At 43.6% G+C, this 20710-nt stretch overlaps 2 protein-coding genes across 4 annotated transcripts; both read right to left on the bottom strand.

Annotated features, from left to right (window-relative positions):
• Window positions 1-3240: 3240 nt before the first annotated feature.
• On the bottom strand, window positions 3241-8150 carry LOC124676418 (pentatricopeptide repeat-containing protein At1g80550, mitochondrial-like). Of its 3 annotated transcripts, none has more exons than XM_047212486.1 (2): window positions 6206-8150; window positions 3241-3433 (listed from the first exon to the last, which is right to left on the bottom strand). In XM_047212486.1, the coding sequence occupies exon 1, from the start codon at window positions 8148-8150 to the stop codon at window positions 6837-6839; it is 1314 nt and encodes a 437-aa protein (XP_047068442.1). In that variant the 3' UTR covers window positions 3241-3433; window positions 6206-6836. The 3 variants fall into 3 exon arrangements, with proteins under 3 accessions (XP_047068442.1, XP_047068443.1, XP_047068441.1); XM_047212487.1 differs by having other exon boundaries at window positions 3241-3438; XM_047212485.1 differs by having other exon boundaries at window positions 3241-3619.
• An 815-nt stretch (window positions 8151-8965) lies between these two features.
• On the bottom strand, window positions 8966-17751 carry LOC124669410 (probable cyclic nucleotide-gated ion channel 5). The gene is made up of 8 exons (XM_047206025.1): window positions 17676-17751; window positions 16938-17150; window positions 15598-16171; window positions 15049-15261; window positions 13958-14265; window positions 10185-10296; window positions 9877-10113; window positions 8966-9791 (listed from the first exon to the last, which is right to left on the bottom strand). The coding sequence occupies exons 2-8, from the start codon at window positions 16964-16966 to the stop codon at window positions 9114-9116; spliced, it is 2151 nt and encodes a 716-aa protein (XP_047061981.1). The 5' UTR covers window positions 16967-17150; window positions 17676-17751; the 3' UTR covers window positions 8966-9113.
• Between the last annotated feature and the right edge of the window lie 2959 nt (window positions 17752-20710).

Genomic DNA, 20710 nt, shown 5'->3' on the forward strand with positions numbered 1-20710 from the left:
AGGAAATACTTTTGTACTTACACGCATGGGTGTGGGTGTTTCCGTCACCATCCATTTTGCTTTGAGATTTGGATAGAAAGAGGAGAGAAAGGAATCTTTCCATCTACCAAAGGAAGTGGGAATCTTGAGGAATAAATCGGCGGTCCAGAACACACACACACCCATGCGTGTAAGTGCAGAATCCACTCTAGCAACTTTATACAACATTTTAGAAAAAAACATCAGCAACAAGGTTAAACAAAATGAGGGAGAGAGGATCCCCTTGTTTAAGCCCTTTTACAGCCATAAAGTAGCTACTGTTAGTATCATTTATTGTAAAACACAAAGGAATAGATTTAACTTGGTTCCTGAAGATCACCCCAAATCCCCTTGACTCTGACATTTTGTCAAGAAATTGCCAATCAATTCTGTCATATGCTTTTTTCATAATCTAGTTTCAAATCTAGACCAGATTGTTTTTTTAATGGACTTCGTGGATTACCTCATGAGCCGCCACCACACCTTGCAGAATAAAACGACTTTTAATGAAAGCGGACGGATTCTTAGAAATGATTCTACGACCAATAGGAGAAATCCTATTAGTCATAGCCTTAGAAATGATTTTTAAACTACAATTCCCCAAACTAATGGGCCTAAACTTTTTCATTTCCTGAGCATTACTCTCTTTTGGAATGAAGGCAATAACGACATAACTGAGCCTGGATACATCTAAGGTACCAGCCTCAAAATCCCTGATTAGAGCCATAATATCGGATTTAATTAAAGGCCAATGGTAGAACAAAAAGGGAAAGCCATCAGGCCCAGGGAACCAGCGGCATACGAGCCCATGAGGCCATAATAGCATTATAAATCTCTTCCTCATAGAGTGGTGTATCAAGGATGAAAGCTTCCTCATCCATGAGGAGATCCTGACTATCCCAGAAGTTATTATCTAAAGAAATTGCAGGGGTCTCCTCTTTTGCAAAAAGATTTTTGTAAAATGCAGCAGCAATTTTAAGCATTTCACCAGTATGTTCAACTGGGCCATCTGGACCATCTAAGACAGCCAGGGTTTCTTTCCTTCTTCGTTTATTAGCTACTGCATGAAAGTATGCCGTGTTGCAATCACCTTCTAAAACCTTCCTATCTCTTGAACGCTGACAGGATTTGGTTTCCTCTTAAACCCAAATATCATCCAACTGAGCTTTGATACAATCCAGTCTATCTTTTCCGCATCGGATAACTGATTTTGTCCTGAAAAATATCAAGAATATCAAACTCTTGTAAAATAAGTTTTTTTTTCAAAGCCACGTCCACATTAATATCCCATCTTTTTACTGTTTTCCTTAATAGTCTCATTTTAAATTGCCAGATGTCAGTTGCAGCAGTGCAACTACATCTAGTATTCCACACTTTTTCCACAATACCAGCAAAATCTCCATGTTTAATCCACCATTTCTCAAAGCAAAACAATTTCAAAGGTGGGGATTTATTAGCTCCAGTATCACTAACAAGAGGGTATGGTCGCTAACTAAAGCCCTAACAGTAACTTTTGCTCCCAATCAGTTGAGGCAAAGAACCGATCTGAAGTGGCCAGGATAAGATCAGATTGATTGTTTGACCAAGTAAACAATCTATTTGATATTTTAAAATCAATCAGATTCCACTTATTGATCCAATCGTTGAATAGGAAAGCCCACTGGGCATTGAAATGTTCATTGCTTTTTTCCTTCGCATTTCTAACCAAATTAAAATCGCCACCAATTAAGGTAGGAAGTTGATGCTTTTCCATGATGTCATGCAAATCAGAAAATAATTGAAGTTTATGATCTGCATAGGCAGTACCATAAACCATAACTAACTGCCAAACAAACAAGTCATTTTTATCCGAAACAACAACAGAAATACAGGAAGAATCAGTAACAAATGATAACTAACCTATCATTTCTAATACCAACCAAGATTCCACCTGCAGTTTTTCTAGCAGGCAAGGTAACCCAATTATATGGAATATTGCCGGCAACAAAGTTCAAAAAATACAAATCAATTTGCTCTTTTTTCATCTCTTGCAAGCCAATAAAATCAAACCTATGTTCAGTGGTCGAATCAGCTAAAGCTTGCGATCGGCCTTTTTTACTAATACTCCTTATATTCCAAGAACCACCAATGATGATACCACCGGATTTATAACTACTAGAGTTTAAAACTGAACAGTTGTTTAGAATTTGAGATAAACCAACAGGCAACTGATGGTTAGTAACACAGTAGCAGGGAATTTAGTTGATTTTTAGGTAGAGGCCAGCGGCATGCTCAGTCAACTGAGCAACATCCACATCAATAGATTCAGGCATCACAGAAATAGGATTATCTCTAGCAAACTGAAGGTTTCTACCTAATTCAACATCAATTAAACTATTGATAATCTTATTATTATCACTCACATCATTGCTGATGGTAATGTTCACTTTTTTCGACATGGCATTCAAATTATCACCGGCTAAAAGAGCAAAAGATTTACCTCGAAAACACGGAGGGATCTCCAAGTTCTTCTTCCTCTTCTGATATTCCTTAGCCTTGTCGATAATATTTTTGTTCCCATGATTACTAGTTGCCATCCGAGGGGCAGGAACCACAGGGCCCCAGGTCTTCTTAGGAAGAACAGTTTTCTGAGAAGCAACAGCCAATTGCTCTAAGATGGGAAAAAGATTTTTCCTGAGGCAGATTCTCCAATTGACCAGACTCCCTGTCACCGAATTCATTTTCCTCATCAGAGTCATTAATCATAAAAGCTTCCAGAACCTGCGAGCAATATGCAGCACTAGCAGATTTTTCCGAGCTGTTAAGAGCATCAGAATCCACTTGATCAATATCAGGCATCTCAAAGTCCCAGACCGAGTCATCCTGTTCATTGTAGTGCAAACAAGGAGGCAGAGAACACAAGCCTGGAGGAGAGTTGCATTGCCACTCATCCAAGAGGATCTCTCCCTGAACACTCCTGCAAATAGCAGAGAAAGACAGACGAACATCATCAAGTTCCATATCTTCCCAGGAATTAGGAACATCCAGGACTGTCCTATACACATTATCATGAATCCTCTCAGAAGCAACATTGGCCCTAGGGTTGAGATGTCTGTCAGTCTCCATCTGATGCATAGTTTTTTCCTTATCAAAACCACCAGTGTCAATGTCTTCCTCACCAATGTCTTCCTCACCAAGACCATCACCGTCATCAGTATTTTCAGGAATTTGCTCTACTCCACTTTATACTTCAATAGATACATTTTCTGTACAATCTCCATAATCCTTTCTTTAGGAATTTTCACAGGGTCACTACAGGCCACTTGCAGACGCACATCAGCATAGAAACTCTTGTAGAACGAACCCCAATCATAACAGCTGTTCCCCCGTCCTTGTCTCCTTGAATGGCACTTGCCTGGGATTAGATAACTGCTCCCTGCACTTTGATAGTCGTCTGAAATTAGATACAGAATGCCGCATAAGATACATTCTTTTTCAAGTAATAATGTGCCTGATCTCTGACATTGACGGCAATCTTCCCAAATGAATGTCACTTCACATCCTTGGTTTACCATCGTGGCTGGAGTTCTGTTTGATTGCCAGAGAACTGGATACAAATTTACTGAAAAAGGGTTAATTGACCACTAGTCCCTGACTCCCTCTGGGTTAAACTCCAAAAGCATGTAAAAGTAAAACCAATAATTGGTCAAAGAACACTCACACGTAAACTAGTGATTGATTAGTCCAGCAGACTACACACTGACAGAAGCATTTCATACTCTCTAGAGCCAATGCTTTGGGTGCAGTGCTAGAGACCCAAGACATTTGGATCACACAACGGACTGAACTTACAGTCAGTATTGCTTACGTAATCCACGTTGCATTTTGAATTCACAACCAGATTACATGGATAGTCCTACTTTTACAGTATATAAACACTCATATATGTGGTTCCATAAAACTTTAACTAGAAACAATAATTAGGTCCTCCCACCAGTTATAGGGTCAAACTGCAACGGGTACCAGTGTGACATCCTGGCGTAAGGCTTAATAGGATTGATAGAATACTCATACCAACAAGTTGCAACTTCTTTTCCGGAAGCTCATCTCCAAAGAACTCCGAGGTTAATCGTGCTTGGCCCGGAGCGATTTGAGGATGGGTGACCGACCGGGAAGTACTTCCCGGGTGCGCACGAGTGAGGACAAAGTGCGCAGGAAAGACATGAGTTGGTCCGTGGGGCTAGTCTAAAGATCCTAAAGAGCTGCCAGGGGTGACATGCCCGGTCGGGGGGTGGCCGGGGTGTTACATTTGGTATCAGAGCCGATCTTCGTGGTTACACGGGCGTGTGCGGGTCAGGGGTTCGGGCATGTGGCGCATGGCTGGTGTGGCCCGTCGTGGCACACGGCATGGCACATGTGCCGGCACTGGACGCACAGACGTGTGCCAAGAGGGGACGTTCCTGGCCTGGGGCTGATCGACGAGGGCGTCGATCTTCTAAGGGGGGATGAGTGTGACATCCTGGCCTAGGGCTTAATAGGATTGATAGAATACTCATACCAACAAGTTGCAACTTCTTTTCCGGAAGCTCATCGGTGCGCACGAGTGAGGACAAAGTGCGCAGGAAAGACATGTGTTGGTCTGTGGGGCTAGTCTAAAGATCCTAAAGAGCTGCCAGGGGTGACATGCCCGGTCGAGGGGTGGCCGGGGTGTTACAACCATGACTTCACAACTGCAAACATGATTGGACAAATGCTGGTCTATGGATCCACAAGGACTCCTTCAGAATTTACTTGACTTTGCCTATCTAGTATGACATGTTCAACAAGTGGCTAGCCTTACACAAGAGTTGCACATGTCCTCGGTTAACACAACTGGTACATGGATCTCCTCCGGACTAGTTTTAGCTAGGAAAATTAAGGCCAAACCCCCCAGGTTGTGATAGTTACACCAAGTAGGCATGAAGTTTCATGTTTCCAACTGTTACAACATAATATCACTGATTCCAACTGTTTGATGTTTCTTTTGAGGTAAGCATGAAGTTTCATGTACTACATAGAAAGTCATTACTTAATAATCTGGAAACCTCTTCTTGTAACCTAGCCGATTTGTCCAAGCCAAAGGTAAGTTGAACATGGTACTCTTAAACCAAAAAATCAATGAGGCTCAGAGCAATGACCCTAAGAACAGGGTACATCACCGGTTTTTAAGCTCCTGATCATCTAAACGTCAGAGGCCAGAAATAATGAGTTCACAGCGCAATGGCTATCAAAAATAAAATATAGTGAAGGAGAAGTTAACACTGGATTGAGGTATGTTTCTTAGATTCTGATTAGGCCATTTACACGGGTAACGAAGATAAATACATCCCTCCTGAAGCTGAATATTCAACTCCCTAGTCAGCACACAAACTTTGGTTAGCTTACAGTTTGTTGGTATTGGGAAGTAAATTCAGAAAAGCTTAAGCTGTTTTTCTAGAAAAGGTTTAAATTAAGAGAACAAAAAAAAAATTCCAAGTCTACCTCCGATGATAAATCTCATAAAAATATAAGAACACTAGAAGGGAAATGTTTAAGAAGTTATGTATAGGAACATTTTATTTCAATCAAAGCTGGGTGCAAAATTCAATTTTAAAACAGTTGTCATGTCAAGGGACAGTACGAAGGTCGTTGAATAACAACCGGATATCTTGTTTGTGGTGATGGTGCCTGTAGTTTCATAATTTGTATAACAATACAAGCACATCATACTGCCAGAATCAAGATCCAGAAGAATGGAAACTTCTCTGCAATACAAGAACCACAGTTCAGTACATTTACGGGAAACTCTCATTTGCAACTAGTTGCGCCCGCACCCCATTTTTTGTTGTGACACTTCTAAGTTTCCAAAAAATGCAAACTAAAATTCTAGACATACATTGTGTTGTGTCTTGTGCATCTATGAAGTTTCATCCAAAAATATGTCAAAATGTGACCTGTGTAAAAAAGAGAAGACGTACGTAAATAGTGTCACGTACTATTTACAGATCATTTGTTCTTTTTGTGTAGGCCACATTTTGACATATTTTTGGATGAAACTTCATAGATGCACAAGATACAATAGAATGTATGTCTAGAATTTTAGTTTGCATTTTTTGGAAACTTGGAAATGTCAAAACAAAACTGGGGTGCGGGCGCAACTAGTTGCGGAATATCCCCTCTCTACATTTACCTGTAATTTGTATAGCAAGCTTCACATTTTCTGTATGCATGGTAATATTGTGTTATTCTAAGCTTTCATCACAACATGAGATGTGTTGCACATCCTCCCATAGCTTCCTGACCCAGTGAGAATATTAGAGCACCACTACCACTGATTACATTTCACTTCAGCGTAGAGTGTATGATTAAATGCCCATTGGGACAAGATTGTTTGCCTTGAGAGACATATCGATGCATCATCGTTGCAGGCAGCCAGAATAATAATATACCGAGGAGCACATAATTTCCTCTATACCTCCGATATAGATATTCCTCTCCAGCTCCCTGAATACATGATTCGATGTATTAATATGATGAAGCAGGCTAACAGCCCAACTCAGTCCCAGCCACTTAGTCGTCAGGTCCTTCCTCAACTCAGGTGTCAGCACAACAAACAACCCCTCTTCTGTATGCTTTCTAAGGGAAGAGCTGTTGGACAATTGATGGGAAGGGCAAATTTACCTATAAATTCCGGTTTATTTCAATGTAAAGTCCATGGACTGATCATTATTTCAATCACGGAACGATCCTCCAATGGTGCAATCCTAACCAGTGGGTGGATGAGCATGCTAATACCACTTTTCCTGTCTAGGGGCCATAACTCAAAACACTCCACCCAACGCATTATCACTGTCAGAGTCTGCTCCTGGCACCTTAGTCCCTAGCTCTTTCCTTGGCTTGGGTGAGAGCCCCTTTGCGAGCATCTCCTCATCGTACTTCCTAGCCATATCCACCATTCCCTTTTCCAGCAATGCATCAATGAGTGTGTTGTACGCAAACGCATCTGGAGTGAGCCCTTGTTCTTCCATTGTCTTCCATACAAAGAACACTGGGCGAAGGAAGCCCCATCGCCCGAACCTCTTTATAAGCATGACATAGGTGTCCATTCTCGGCCGGCAACCCCTCTCAAGCATTTTCTCAAACAGTCCAAGGACCTCCTGCGGGCGAGTCAGATACTGGAAGAAGCAATGGTAAGTGAGCACGTTGGGCGCACAGCCGGCCTTGTGCATCTGCGGAACAAACGCATACGCTTCCTTGAACCTCCCTTCCTTGCACAGCAGCTTGACAATCGTGTTGAAAGTGGCAGCATTCGGCTTGCAACCAGCTTCAATCATCTGCCGGTAGAGCCGGATCGCGAAATCTACGCCTTCCGCGAGCCCAACCGCGTGGATCGCGGTGTTGTAAGCGACGACGTCCACCGTAATGCGTTTGTGCTTCATTTCCTTGAACACCTTGACGGCCTTCCACGGCTTCCCCGACTTGGCAAGGGCGTCCATGTAGATGGAGTAGGAGTGGAGGTCCTTGGCGACGCCGCGGGTGTCCATGTCGAGCCAGTGCTGGCGGAGGCGCGTCCAGGCGCGCGTCTTGGCCCAGCCGCGGAGGAGCAGGTTGTGGGCCTTGGTCCCCGGCGGGAATGGCGGCGGCGCGGCCCTGCCGAAGCAGAGGTGGTGGGCCTCGTCGACGCGGCGGTGGTCGCAGAGCGCGTCGAGGAGGAGGTGGAAGGAGGCCTCGTCCCGCAGGCCGAGGGAGTGGGCGGTGGAGTCGAAGGCGCGGACGGCGTCGTCGACGAGGTTGGCGGCGGCGAGGCGGTTGAGGAGGGCGCGGAGGGCGGGGCGGAGGAAGGAGGGGTCGGCGGGGTGGTGGTGGGCGAGGAGGAGGGAGGTGGCGAGCGGGAACTCGAAGTGCTTGCCGAGGATGTCGACGGCGCGGGAGAGGGTGGAGGGGGTGGGCGGCAGGTTGGCGCCGTCGGGGGAGGCGGACCAGTGGAAGAAGTCGAGCGCGCGGCGCCAGTCGTTGGTGTAGAGCGAGAGCGTCTCCAGCACCGCCGCCGCGTCCAGCGTGGGGGCGGGGGCGGGGAGCGTGGAGAAGGGGACGGCGAGGAGGCAGCGGCGGCGGCGGCGCACTAGGGAGAGCATCCCGCCAGCAGAGATGAGTGTGGAGGACCTGAATCTCCCCTGACCTGCGAGACTGCAACTTTGCCTTTGTAAACCGTCTGATTAGTCACATTTCTAAGCATTTGAATTAGATACCTCCTCGAAATAGGCTTTTGCTCCGTTTTATAAATATAAATCAACCACATCGATACAACTGACCACCAAAAAATCCGCTGGGGCCACAGCATATCATGCCCGGAAAAGAGAAAACAAGTAATGTAGCCCAAAGACAAGAACAACCCAGAGGCTGGATGGCGTAGAAATGCGACGAGCCGCCGCTAGAAGATCCTTCATATGCCATCCAGGCGCTCCCTATTCCACTATCTACACAGCGGGTACCAATAAAGCCAAGAAATTGTAGATATAGTTAAAAGCGTGTCGATGAAAGATACGCTCTTATCACCATCTTATTGCGCACAATCCAAAGGGTGCAAATCAAAGCCGCGAACAACAACCAGAAGAGGCGCCTCCTCCTCCAGTGTTATTCGCATGGACGTTAATAAAGTCGCCAAGGACTAAGACCTGCCACTCAGGCCCCAACACCTCATGCTAGAACTCCATGGGCATCGGGGTCCAGCAGATGCAGTTAAGCGCCCTATAGGCTGATCTCAATGAGAACAAGCCAGATGCAGTTAAGCGCCGATTTGAATCAGCATACAACACTAAGTCGCGGTAATATTGTACTACCACAGCTGATCTTTTTCAGTACTGCAAATATTGTACCGTACAGTCGCAGTGTAAGAGTGAGACAGTGTTCGGAAATTTCAGGCAATGGAGAAATAGCAAAACTAAGACATGCAAAACTAAGACATTATACATTTTCATCTTCTATAGTGAACTTTTACAAGCATAATGTTGTGAAGCTGTCTTTGAATTTTGTACACGATCTACAGAACACTTCTGTCAACAGCGTAAGTACATGCATTTCGCGTGTGAGTGTCTTGTTTAGTCAGCATCCTCGACTCCAAAATCTGGTTCCGGAGGCTTTGGCAATCTCACAATGGTGGGAACAGTCTTGTTCCTAAGCCGGTGAACTCCCCGGAGGGCATTGGCTGCGAACCGAGACGCGTAGATGGTTGCTCCCAGGCTAGGGCCACTGCTACTGCTCTGGCGGTTCGCCGCCTCTTCTTCCCTGCGACGCTGCTCCGCCATCTTCCTCTTGTAGTAGCGGCGCCAAGCCGCCTGAACGAAGCAGGCACCCCAGGTCCTCCACTGCTGCGAGTAGAACCGGAACGTGTGCTGAACCTGCCTACTGTGGAGTCTCCTGAACTGGCTGGCCACGAATTTCAGTTCATCGGCGCGCAAGGAGAATGCCTCAACCTCACTTAGAGCTTTCACTGTACGGGTCGAAGATGGGAAATTGGCAGCAGACTTGGGATCCAATGCCCACGTGAGTAACTCCTCGCCACAGAAATCACCCTCCTTTAGCTGGACCTTGTTGAAGAACCCACTCCGTCCCCCATCAGTGGTCATACTCTCCAAACAGCCGTGTAGAATAAACTGCATCTCGTCCACTGGATCACCTTCCCTCAAAATGTATTCGTGCTCGGTGTAGAGTGCAGGCCTTAAGCGCTCGCATATTGCATCTAGCAATCTTTCATCCATATTCTCAAACAAAGGTACCTATCAGCAGCAAAACAAAACAAGGTCAGAGATCAGTGTAATTCACTACAAGATGCGGAAAGATAATTGACCAGACATATCCTACCCTTTTCACCAAACCCAAACAGAGATGGCGTTTGATGTCCCTCCTAAGATCTTTTGGAAGGGTTTGAACCAAATTTTCTTCATCTACTCCTCTGGTCTCCAACCACCTGTACCGTTCATATCGCCTTACTCGTTCTCTGATTTGCGGTGGCAGTGAACGGTGATGCATCCACCTCTCAGCATCTCGTTTTTTAACTCTCATCTCTTCAAGGCGTATAGCAACTGATTGAAGGTAGGTCTGAAAAGAAAAGGTTAGAATCAGGCAAACAAAATTGCTGAAAAGATAGTTTCCAAGCAATGTCACTCTACCTGCATGTTACCGATGAGGAGCGCAAACAGGATTAGTCCAAGGATGCATATAGCAATAGAGAATAACACCTCCCAGGGATATGTGCTTGTTACAAACCCTTGGCCAAGGGTACTGTTAAACAGAAGGAAGTTAAACATAGCAAGCATAATGAACCACAAATATAGGATATTGAAATGAAATACTCTCTAGCCGCAAACATTAGTCATTGTGCAGACAGAAACGATCTTCAAGGTACCACTGCTAATTTCTATCAGAATAGTTTGTTAAGGATCGCAAAATAGTACACTATAGTAAAGCCTAATATATCATGGAAGTAGATTTCACAGCAAATCTAGTAATGTGAATTTCATGCTGCCAATTAAAAGAAAAATATATAACAAAGGTCCATTAGTCTTTGAAATGTTTAACCAATACAGTTTCTAGAACACCATACATTTACAATTGGAAAGAGTACACGGAAAATGACAATAGCAAATATAAACTTGCAACAACAAGAGTGCAACTTTTGACATTCAGGCAGAAGGAACCAGGTTAATGAGGATCCGGGGTTCAAAAAAATAGCTTTTGTTAGATTTCCGGCCTAAGCCACCAGTGTTCTGGACAGGCTGCTTGGCATGCCATTTTTGTTGTACATAACATAAAATCCTGTGCTTTCTTCATCTTGCATGACTAACATTATCAGAGTTCTGTTCAAGATAAAACCGCCCTCTTTCTATGTGTTATTGCAGATCCTGCTACTGACCAGGGAACCAGGAATCGGCAGCAGCTCTCTTTGGCTCCCTCCTCTCGGTTATTTTTTTTATCACACAAATCATATTTGTATCAGTAAGTTTAGTTCTAACATTATTATTTCCAAACAAAACCTAATCTAACACCAGTGATCAGTCAGTCCAGATTAAGCTTACAAGTAACACGGCTTATACAATATGTCATATTCTCCCAAAAAACCTGGCTCCAACCCATGTGGTTTTCCGGACCATAAAGCTAACCAATATTAAATCACAAACCGAGCAATGGACAGAGCGAATCAGTTTCGGTCACTTCGGCTTCGGTTCAGGGAGTTATTTGCAATTTACGAAACTGAGCATTCGGTGTATCGATCGATCGGTTCGGTATTAGGTTTTGGACAGAACGCACCAAACAACTGGGGGCCTTTGTCCGTGGCGAGCAAGACCCGCTGGCCGAGGACAGGCACCATGCAGTGAACTACCTCGGCCAGGAGCTCCGCGGCGGGGCGAGGTACCTAAGCCCGACCGCCCTGTGGGATGGTGGTGGCAGACCGGCAGCACATGGACGCGCATCTCGGGGGACTGGACACTACATCCGGCTTAAGCGAGTGCTTGCCACCATGTAAAACAAATTTGGGCTAATTTTAAGAAGGTCGAGAAAATCATAAATTTACAAACGGACCGTTTGATCCTACTTAAACCAGTTTTTGTAAGCAAGTGATTTTTTTGATCTCCTCTAAATCAACTCAAATTTTATACACATAATCTCTTACACAAGAGTGGAGAGAATATGAAGGTTTTACATTTTTTATTTTTTTTGAATTTGGGGGGGCACCTTGTGGAACTCGTGGATAGTGAAAGCCACTCTAAACATATTTTAGTTAGTGGCAGACAAGGCAGACAAAATGCAACATATATCAAATAAGAGGTAACATGTAATAAAAGCAACATTTGTCACATAGGAGGTAACATGTGAAAAACGCAACCAGCAGTACTGACAGGAGCAACGTCTCCATGCAGTTACAATGCCCAACAGTGATATCATATGAACAGACTGAGCAATGGAATTTTCACATGGTTCTAGCAAATGTATCATTACGAAAACGAAGTTTTCACATGTATCTTCCGGATTCATGGCAAGGCAACGAGAACAAGCATCACTTTGTCTTCCTTTTCTTCGGCTACTACGCACTATTTCTTGAATCTCATCGAGCAGCTTTGCTTTGTTTTGGGAGTGCAAAAGAAGGTGCCCCCACTTTACGAGCTTATACCCTTCAACATCGTTCTGCAAATTGGAATGAAAAGGAAATGCAGGTCATGCACAATGTTTTTTGCATCATCTATGACTCCTGAAGGAGAATGTAAAGTAAGGGGAATATGCTAACCGTCATGAATATGGGAGTTGTTCTTCCATCGAAACACTCAATGCAAGCCATCCAAAAGCGCTGTCTGTGGGCATGGCATGGAAACTAAGACCTGCAGGACTGCATTTATTTGCGTCGGCAATTGGGGAAGGGCGGGAGCAATTCATAAAGGCTTGTTCTAGATGCTTCACGAATATTTCAGTCCAGCTCTTCCCCAATGCAAGACTCAATGCAAGCCTTTATGAATTGCTCCCGCCCTTCCCCAATTGCCGACGCAAATAAATGCAGTCCTGCAGGTCTTAGTTTCCATGCCATGCCCACAGACAGCGCTTTTGGATGTATGGCTTGCATTGAGTGTTTCGATGGAAGAACAACTCACATATTCATGACGGTTAGCATATTCCCCTTACTTTACATTCTCCTTCGAGAGTCATAGATGATGCAAAAACATTGTGCATGACCTCGCATTTCCTTTTCATTCCAATTTGCGTAACGATGTTGAAGGGTATAAGCTCGTAAGTGGGGGTACCTTCTTTTGCACTCCCAAAACAAAGCAAAGCTGCTCGATGAGATTCAAGAAATAGTGCGTAGTAGCCGAAGAAAAGGAAGACAAAGTGATGCTTGTTCGTTGCCTTGCCATGAATCCGAAGATACATGTGAAAACTTCGTTTTCGTAATGATACATTTGCTAGAACCATGTGAAAATTCCATTGCTCGACCTGTTCATATGATATCACCGTTGGGCATTGTAACCGCATGGAGACGTTGCTCCCGTCGCATCAGTCGGTTGCGTTTTTCACATGTTACCTCCTATGTGACAAATGTTGCTTTTATTACATGTTACCTCTTATTTGATATATGTTGCATTTTGTCTGCCTTGTCTGCCACTAACTAAAATATGTTTAGAGTGGCTTTCACTATCCACGAGTTCCACAAGGTGCCCCCCCAAATTCAAAAAAAATAAAAAAATGTAAAACCTTCATATTCTCTCCACTCTTGTGTAAGAGATTATGTGTATAAAATTTGAGTTGATTTAGAGGAGATCAAAAAAATCACTTGCTTACAAAAACTGGTTTAAGTAGGATCAAACGGTCCGTTTGTAAATTTATGATTTTCTCGACCTTCTTAAAATTAGCCCAAATTTGTTTTACATGGTGGCAAGCACTCGCTTAAGCCGGATGTAGTGTCCACAACCTCTGTTCCTAAATATAAGACATTTTGGGAGTTCGAATGGGGGTGCAGATCTAATGTACTAAGCTAGGAAATTTCATTTATGAGTCTCCAAGTTCCGTGTGTTGCTCGCTTCCCAGTTCTTACATAACACTCGCAAAATTTGTCTGGAGTGGCCATCATACAGAGCTAATTAAATCTCTTGTTCTATAGAAGATGGCGATAAATGGACTTTACACACAATTCCACAATTAAACAACTCGTGTTTCAGCAAAATGACTCAGTTTGTGGGGACTGTCAAACTCGAGAGACATTCAAACAAAAATAGGCACAATAACAGATTCATGTACTCCCTCAGTTATGTAAGACCTTTTAGCCTTTTTCGTAAATGCATGTATCTAGACCCGTTTAGTGTGTAGGTTCACTCACTTTGGTCCGTACCTAGTCCACTTTGAAATATCTAAAAAGTCTTACATTAGTGAACAGAGGAAGTACTATTTTTTCCATTACCTTAGGTTTTGCAATCCCCACCAGAAGCAATAACAAAGTTTAGAGACAAAGTTTCCTGGAACAAGTATTCCAGAGACCAACGCTTGCTGATAGATACCAAAGTTGAAAGCATCAGCAGCACTATCAGTACCATTGCACTTCTTAAATATTTGGGTACTATTACTCCAACTGTTATAGCTGACACTGCTAGCATGATTGGCACTACAATACAAGTAGCTTGGATCACAGCCAGCGCTAGTGTGACAGTTGAAACGCCAGCAACTATCTTCCCGCTCAATTGTTAAGAAGTACCACAGAGTGCCAACATTCTGCAACAAATAGTGTATAGAAAAAATACAGCATAAGTCAAAGAAAACATGAATGCGTACAACAAAGTAAAGACAAAACTTATGATCAATGTTAACTACGTCTCATTTAACATGATGTTAGACAATAATGACAGGTGCAGGAAAAGGGATACCGTCAAAAGTTAACAAAGGTAAATCATCGAAATATATTTATAATATCTAATAGGCCAATTGGCAATGCCTACAATGTATTGTGCACAATCTTCAGGTTCTGAGAAATCCTATAATCTATCCTATGTGACAGGATAGCTGAAGACTTCAAATGGTAGGATGCAAATTTATATGAGTTATAGGGAATGACTCTCCTACTACTCCAGGCACTCATCATAATGTGAAATAAGGAGAAATAACTGTGATGCTCTCCAGATGAAGACGTGGTAGACGCTAGGGTTCTACCAGGTCTAGGGCGGAGGTTGTATGGGTGGAAGGGAGGGTGGCGAGGTTGGAGGCGCGGACGTCGGCGACTCGGCGCCGTGGCCGCGCGTGAGGAGGAAGGCGGCGGTGCGCTGGAGGCGGCGGCTAGGGTTTAGGGATCCCGTCTCCTGAGGGAGACGGCAACAAATATGTTTTTTGCTTGTCATAAAACGAAGGGGTACATGTGTTTATAAATAGGCTAGCTACTCGAAACCCTAGATAACTTGGGCTAAGCCCTTAATTCGGTCCACTATTGGGCCTCTTCCATGCATACTGGAGCCCGACCATAACAAGACGCTCCCAGCTGAATAAGGATAGGCAAAAACTTACATGACCAGCAAGCATAAACCAGAGAAGATAGTAACCAGCACCAGCCCAGGCAGTTTCAATAAAAACACCAGCTGTCCTTTTCAAATCAGTGGTCACGGGGAATATTCTTAGCAACCTTGGAATGTATTGACATAATACAACCCAAACCAGAGCATTTTTTGTAGCCAGTACGTCTGGACCATCAGAACTGTGGAGATATCTCCAAACTACAATCTGTCAATTAACAACAAGATAGTTCAAGCCATCAAGGTAAACTGGAAAAAAATGCTTATAACTAAGCAGAAATCATAGTTCAGAATATGGACAGAAAGTACTGCTGCATAATTATCTGTATGGTTGTATGCAAGTAATGGTACTAATTTCGCTGAAGCAAAACTGTGCTGAGTGTAGAGGCAGGCTAGTCAAATCATAAACTATCCAGTGCTGAAGTTTCAAAATAGTTGGAAGGCTCTTTTTACGTAAACAAAAGGATTACTGTTTCTAATATAAAGACTATGGGACATTTAAGTAAACTTCAGGTTGTTGAAGAGCAAGACTGTTAAGAAGTACCTGTGGAAGTGGTAGCAATGCAAAGAAATCCATTATAAAGTAGCTCTTAATGTACCGCATCGCAATTAACATTGGATCAATCACAAGCTCGCCACTTCCAAACACTCGAGAAGATGGAGCAACATAAGCAGTGCGGAATTGAAGGAACACTCGAATAAGATAGACACAATCAATAATAGTTCGTATTGTTGTTGCTGTCACTGCCAAGTCCTTATCTATACCAATGCAATTTGAGTTGCTGATGATGGGTAGGAAGAAGAAGAGCGGATCCACTCCAACAGCGAATATACATGACACGAAGAAAAATCTATTCATTCGCAAAAGGAACTTTTCCTGAGGATCAAATATATTCTTCTTAAAAGATTTAAGGTCTTCCGCAAAAGCTGTCTTGGGAGCGCCAGATGTAAGGGACTGTCTAAGTGATATGATTCTTCCAGAACCCTTTCTCATCCCTGACATGAGTGATTTTAATGGGTTAAACGAATCATAACCAAACCCAGGCATGCTGAACCTCCGGCTGCTCCTCGCCCCTATTTCAGATTGTACAGATGACCTAGGGCTTGACTCTTCCAGCCTACATAAAGTATACGAATATAATTGAAACATATTCACAACAGTCAACAGTTAAACAAAAGTAGAATAAATGTGAATGAATAGTGCACAGTGAGAAGTTAAAACATATAACTCTGATGGGCTGATACATGAAGGAAAAAAAAGGAAAAGGAAAAGGAAAATGAGAATTCCCCCTGCTTTTTCCTGCATCACTCAAACATGAAGGAAAATGTAAAAGGTAATGGCTGACTTTCTTTGTTCTTGAAGAATCTTACACTGACGCAACTCGTACAGCTAAAGCGCTAAAACCTAGCTATCAGTACAGCATAAAGGAAAATGTAGACACATTACCGGCTTCACCTATTTCTTCTTCGAAAAAGTAACATGAGCTAACTCTTACAGGCAAAAAACGAAGATCAAATAATTAGCAAACAAAGAGCCAAGACATGTCTAAACTAAGAGAGACAGCAAGGAAAGATGTCAGGTGTCAGATGAGGGGTTAAAGGATACCATAGGAAGAACCCGTGAAATATTTGTTGTAGAAATGGACCATACAGCAACAATACCTATTTCAGCTACAGGGTTACCACTATATACAGGAGAAGACCAAGAGCAAATTGGTACAAGTGATCAAGCACATTTTATTTTAATTTTTCAAAAAAAAGGCAGAAGATTTCTCGCATTCAATTAATTGCGAGAGTTACAGCATGCAAACGATAAAGATTACAGAAACGACCTTTTGGAGTTATGAAAGAATACTAAAAGTGCTATTTAAGGAGATGACAAACCTCCTAAAGGTGTCTCTGTGTCTGTCCATGTATGGAGCTTTCTGAGCCACAATCAAACATATGGCCGTGTCAAATGAAGAGTAAAGCTGGTGAAAGATCCCCCACTGCTCCGAGAACTGTCACCAATCTACCATTTCGTGGATCAACATTCATTTCCATTTCTTTCCATGCTGTCAATAGGGCACCCACAGTCCCCGCGCCCAATGCCCTGATCTGTTTGATCGATCACACATAATCAATATACAGAATACGAGTGTAAGCATAATAGGAAATTGTCAGGTGAGCGTGATACATATAAGACAAATGCAGTTGCAACGCACAGATAAAGAACGGAAGCACTCAAATTAGGAAAACCTCCTATTAACGGGTAGCATCCATCCAAGTATACTACTACTAAGCTGAAGCGGCGCAAATATAAGAAGAGATTCGCCAACAATAGAATCGTACAGCTCTAAACTAGGCGGCGCGCGTGCAGAAACTACGCCTTCATTTCCCCTATGCTAGGGATGAAACGGAGTAACTGAAATCCCTCTAATCCTTCGTCTCTCCCGGCCCGAGGCTGATCCAGATCCACGAGCCTGGCTAGAGCGGGCACGCACCACGGCTCCCGGAACGCGACCGCACGCAATCGAAGGAACGACCATACCAGCATCGATTCTCCGCAGCAGAAGCAGCCAGAAAAAAAAAAACGAGAAATCGAGGTGGGAGAGGACGGTTTGCGTCCGGCGGGTGGATCACCTGCGAGCCGTGCGGGGAGCGGGAGTCGAGGGAGAGGTACCGGCGGCGAGGTCACGAGCGGGGCGTGGCCTGGCAACGGGGCAAGAAAAGGGGAAGCAGCAGCACGGCTTCGGAGAAAGGAGAGAGATAGGCAGGCAGTCAACGAGGGGAAGCGACTGCTTGGCTTCGGCTTGGGTTGCTCCGGCACTCTGGCTGCCTGCTGGGTCCGGGGGCGTCAACGAGAAAACGGATGGCTAAGTGGCAAACCTGGTCAATGGGCCGGGCCCAGGTGCCTCCTCCAGTCCTCCCCTTCGCTAAATGTGCCGGCCCATGGCCCGAATAGCCCGCATGCCAACGACGTCCATGCGGTGTGGCTGACCGGCGGGTAGCTCTGGGCGTTGATTCCTGACGGCAGGTGATCGGAGCTGAAACCCAACGATGAGGTGGAGGTGTGGGCATGGCGATGAACGAGCAGAAGGAGGGTCCAGGTGAGGACAAGGAAGGAGAGGAGTTAAAGCGCTAGAGGCTAGAGCGGATGTAGTTGATTTTTTCACACCTCGCTCGAAAGCCTCCAACACTTGATGTAATTGATCAATCAAATGGTGTACTTAGGGTTTGATTGGTTGCTCATAACTTTTGCTCGCATCTATGAAATATGACTTTGTGGATGTTGTTTGGGTTAATGCAACATCTAATCCATGTTGTGCAAGTTGTTTGGTTGCCAACAATTCTTACTCTGCACCAGTTGGGAAGCAAAGTCTCTAGTGTTTGGTTGCCTAAAAATCGCGTTTGAGCAAATGCACGGTTGTTTGGTTACGTCCACCGTGCGAAATACGATCACCTCCTAAACTTCTTGGTGAGCTTACCCAGTTCACTGAAGATGTCCACAAGGTGTCCGACGAAATAGAAAAAAACATGACAACAACTATATATCACATAATCAGCAAGGCTAGCATACGGATTAGTTCTAGCAGTAGAGTTGCACCCCGGATATTGTTTCTAGTGCTATTGCATGTTTGTGATTGATACTTTGTCATTATTTTGTGGGGAGATTATATATTCAGATTGTGTTGTAATCATTATGCCTCTGGTCCATATCATGTTTGACACTTGTGAGTAGTTCTCCACGTTTCTGGGGGCATAAGATGATATGGTGTAATAACCCAGAACCTAGGAACAACGAAGGGTAGATTTAGAAATGGGATGTGCATTTCATCGCAAAACGGGGGAAATTTTCGCGCCTTATTGCAACTAAACCTAAGAGGGATCGAGATTCTCTCTCATCTTGCACTTAGGGTTAGGCAATGTGAGTTAGGGAAATTTCGACATGATCTCTTTTGTATCTTGTTGATTTGGGGAATTGATTTCATTTGACAAGTGTTAATACATTTAACAATAAGCATTGAACAATATAAAATAGAACTCATAATTCAAACACAATTTATAAATTCAAATGACTTTGAATTTCAAACTCGGATATTAAATACAATATTTAATTCAGAATTTAAACACTACATAAATCAAAAGCTCATGAACAAAAACTTGAGCTTTATTGATATCAACACGATTACAAAGTCTTTACAATATTCTTGATACAAGAATTGATAAATAATAAACAGAAATGAAAATAAAGATTACAATTTGCTCCTATAACTAAAACCTAAACTAAATGCTTGAAGAACATATTCGCGTCATATTCAACTTCAAAACTCCGCAAAACAGATCACAAACACTAGCCAAAATATAAGTGTTAGCTCAAGATTCAGTTTAGACAGCTTAGCAAGTGACACAAACTTCGGCTTGGACAGAACCAAGTCACAAGACACTTGTGCTTGTCCAAAACCAGGGACGAGCACAAGATAGGATCGACAGACGAGACCAAAACCGAGCAAGCTGCAGGGGCTCAAGTTTCAAGCATATGAGAGCACACAGCTCAAGTGTGCTTGGCAGCAACGACAAGGCAATGCAAGGGGTGAGTCATAAAGTGACCGAGGCTTGTGTGTCATGGCCAGGGAAGAAGTAGAGACCATATAAATAGCACACAAACCCTAGAACCAAGGCACGATCGACCGGATAAGATCACCGGGTAAGGGTGAAGCAAAAACAAGCATAGTTCATCTGTTCTTGAGCAAGAACAGAACCAAGCACACAACTCCTCAAGCCACCGGAGATCATGGTGACCTAGAAGATCATCCAAGCTCTGGAGGTGAAGGGTCGTGAACAAACCCAAGTCCGCATCAACAAAGCATTACTTTCTAGGAGCCGGAACAAGGTATACCTAGTTCCCGGAAGAGATCCAATGGATCTAATCCATCATATGCATAAGCATGGTATGAGCGAGATGCTCATATGGGTAAATCATCACTTGGTTTTCACCAAGGATTACCGCTATCAAAAGCCACTAAGACAGAAACCATCCGAGATACAAATCAGGTGCACGAAGCTAGACAGACATGCACAGATGCACACTAACAAGATCACATGCACGAGATAGCACCAAGTAGATAGCATAGATTAGCAGGCTAAGACTACACGGAAGATCCTAAGCAAGCAACCATCGAAACCCTAGATTTCTTCACAGGCAAGCATATTGGCATTCATACTTACTATGATCCCCTAATATGCAAGCAAAGTTGAGTAGCCAACAAGATCCAACCACTAGGTGAGCAACCGATCAGTAGCAAGGCTACCGAGGTCACATCACACTTAGCACCAAATAAGAGCAAGCCAAATAGACCACATCACTATCCGAGAAATGGATTCGGAGTTTAATTGCTTGTAAAAGAATCATGAACAACAAACTCATATACAAGCAAGACATTTAAATCATCATCTGCATAAGCAGCTCATCATAATTAAGTAATCTAAGCATGAATTTATCACGGATCCATGCTAAGCATGACAACAAGATACTCGTTAAGCAATACAACTTAATTCATAGCCACTAGAGCAAGTAAGCAACAAAGACACAGTGATGCTTGAGCATCGACATCACCAAATAAGTGAACCATATAACCACAGTGTTAGCCAAGTAAGCAATCATCGACAAACAATTG

The sequence above is a fragment of the Lolium rigidum genome, chromosome 7 (genome assembly GCF_022539505.1).
Source record: "Lolium rigidum isolate FL_2022 chromosome 7, APGP_CSIRO_Lrig_0.1, whole genome shotgun sequence".
NCBI lineage: Eukaryota > Viridiplantae > Streptophyta > Magnoliopsida > Poales > Poaceae > Lolium > Lolium rigidum.

What these genes read in the sequence shown, in the direction of transcription:
- LOC124676418 (XM_047212486.1), bottom strand. Translation starts at nt 8,150, where the DNA reads ATGCTCTCCCTAGTGCGCCGCCGCCGCCGCTGCCTCCTCGCCGTCCCC.
- LOC124669410 (XM_047206025.1), bottom strand. Translation starts at nt 16,966, where the DNA reads ATGGACAGACACAGAGACACCTTTAGGAG. An exon ending in CACAGAGACACCTTTAGGAG is followed by an intron (nt 16,172 to 16,937) that starts GTTTGTCATCTC and finishes TACTTTATGTAG; the next exon opens with GCTGGAAGAGTCAAGCCCTA. An exon ending in GTTTGGGTTTGGTGAAAAGG is followed by an intron (nt 9,792 to 9,876) that starts GTAGGATATGTC and finishes TGCTGCTGATAG; the next exon opens with GTACCTTTGTTTGAGAATAT.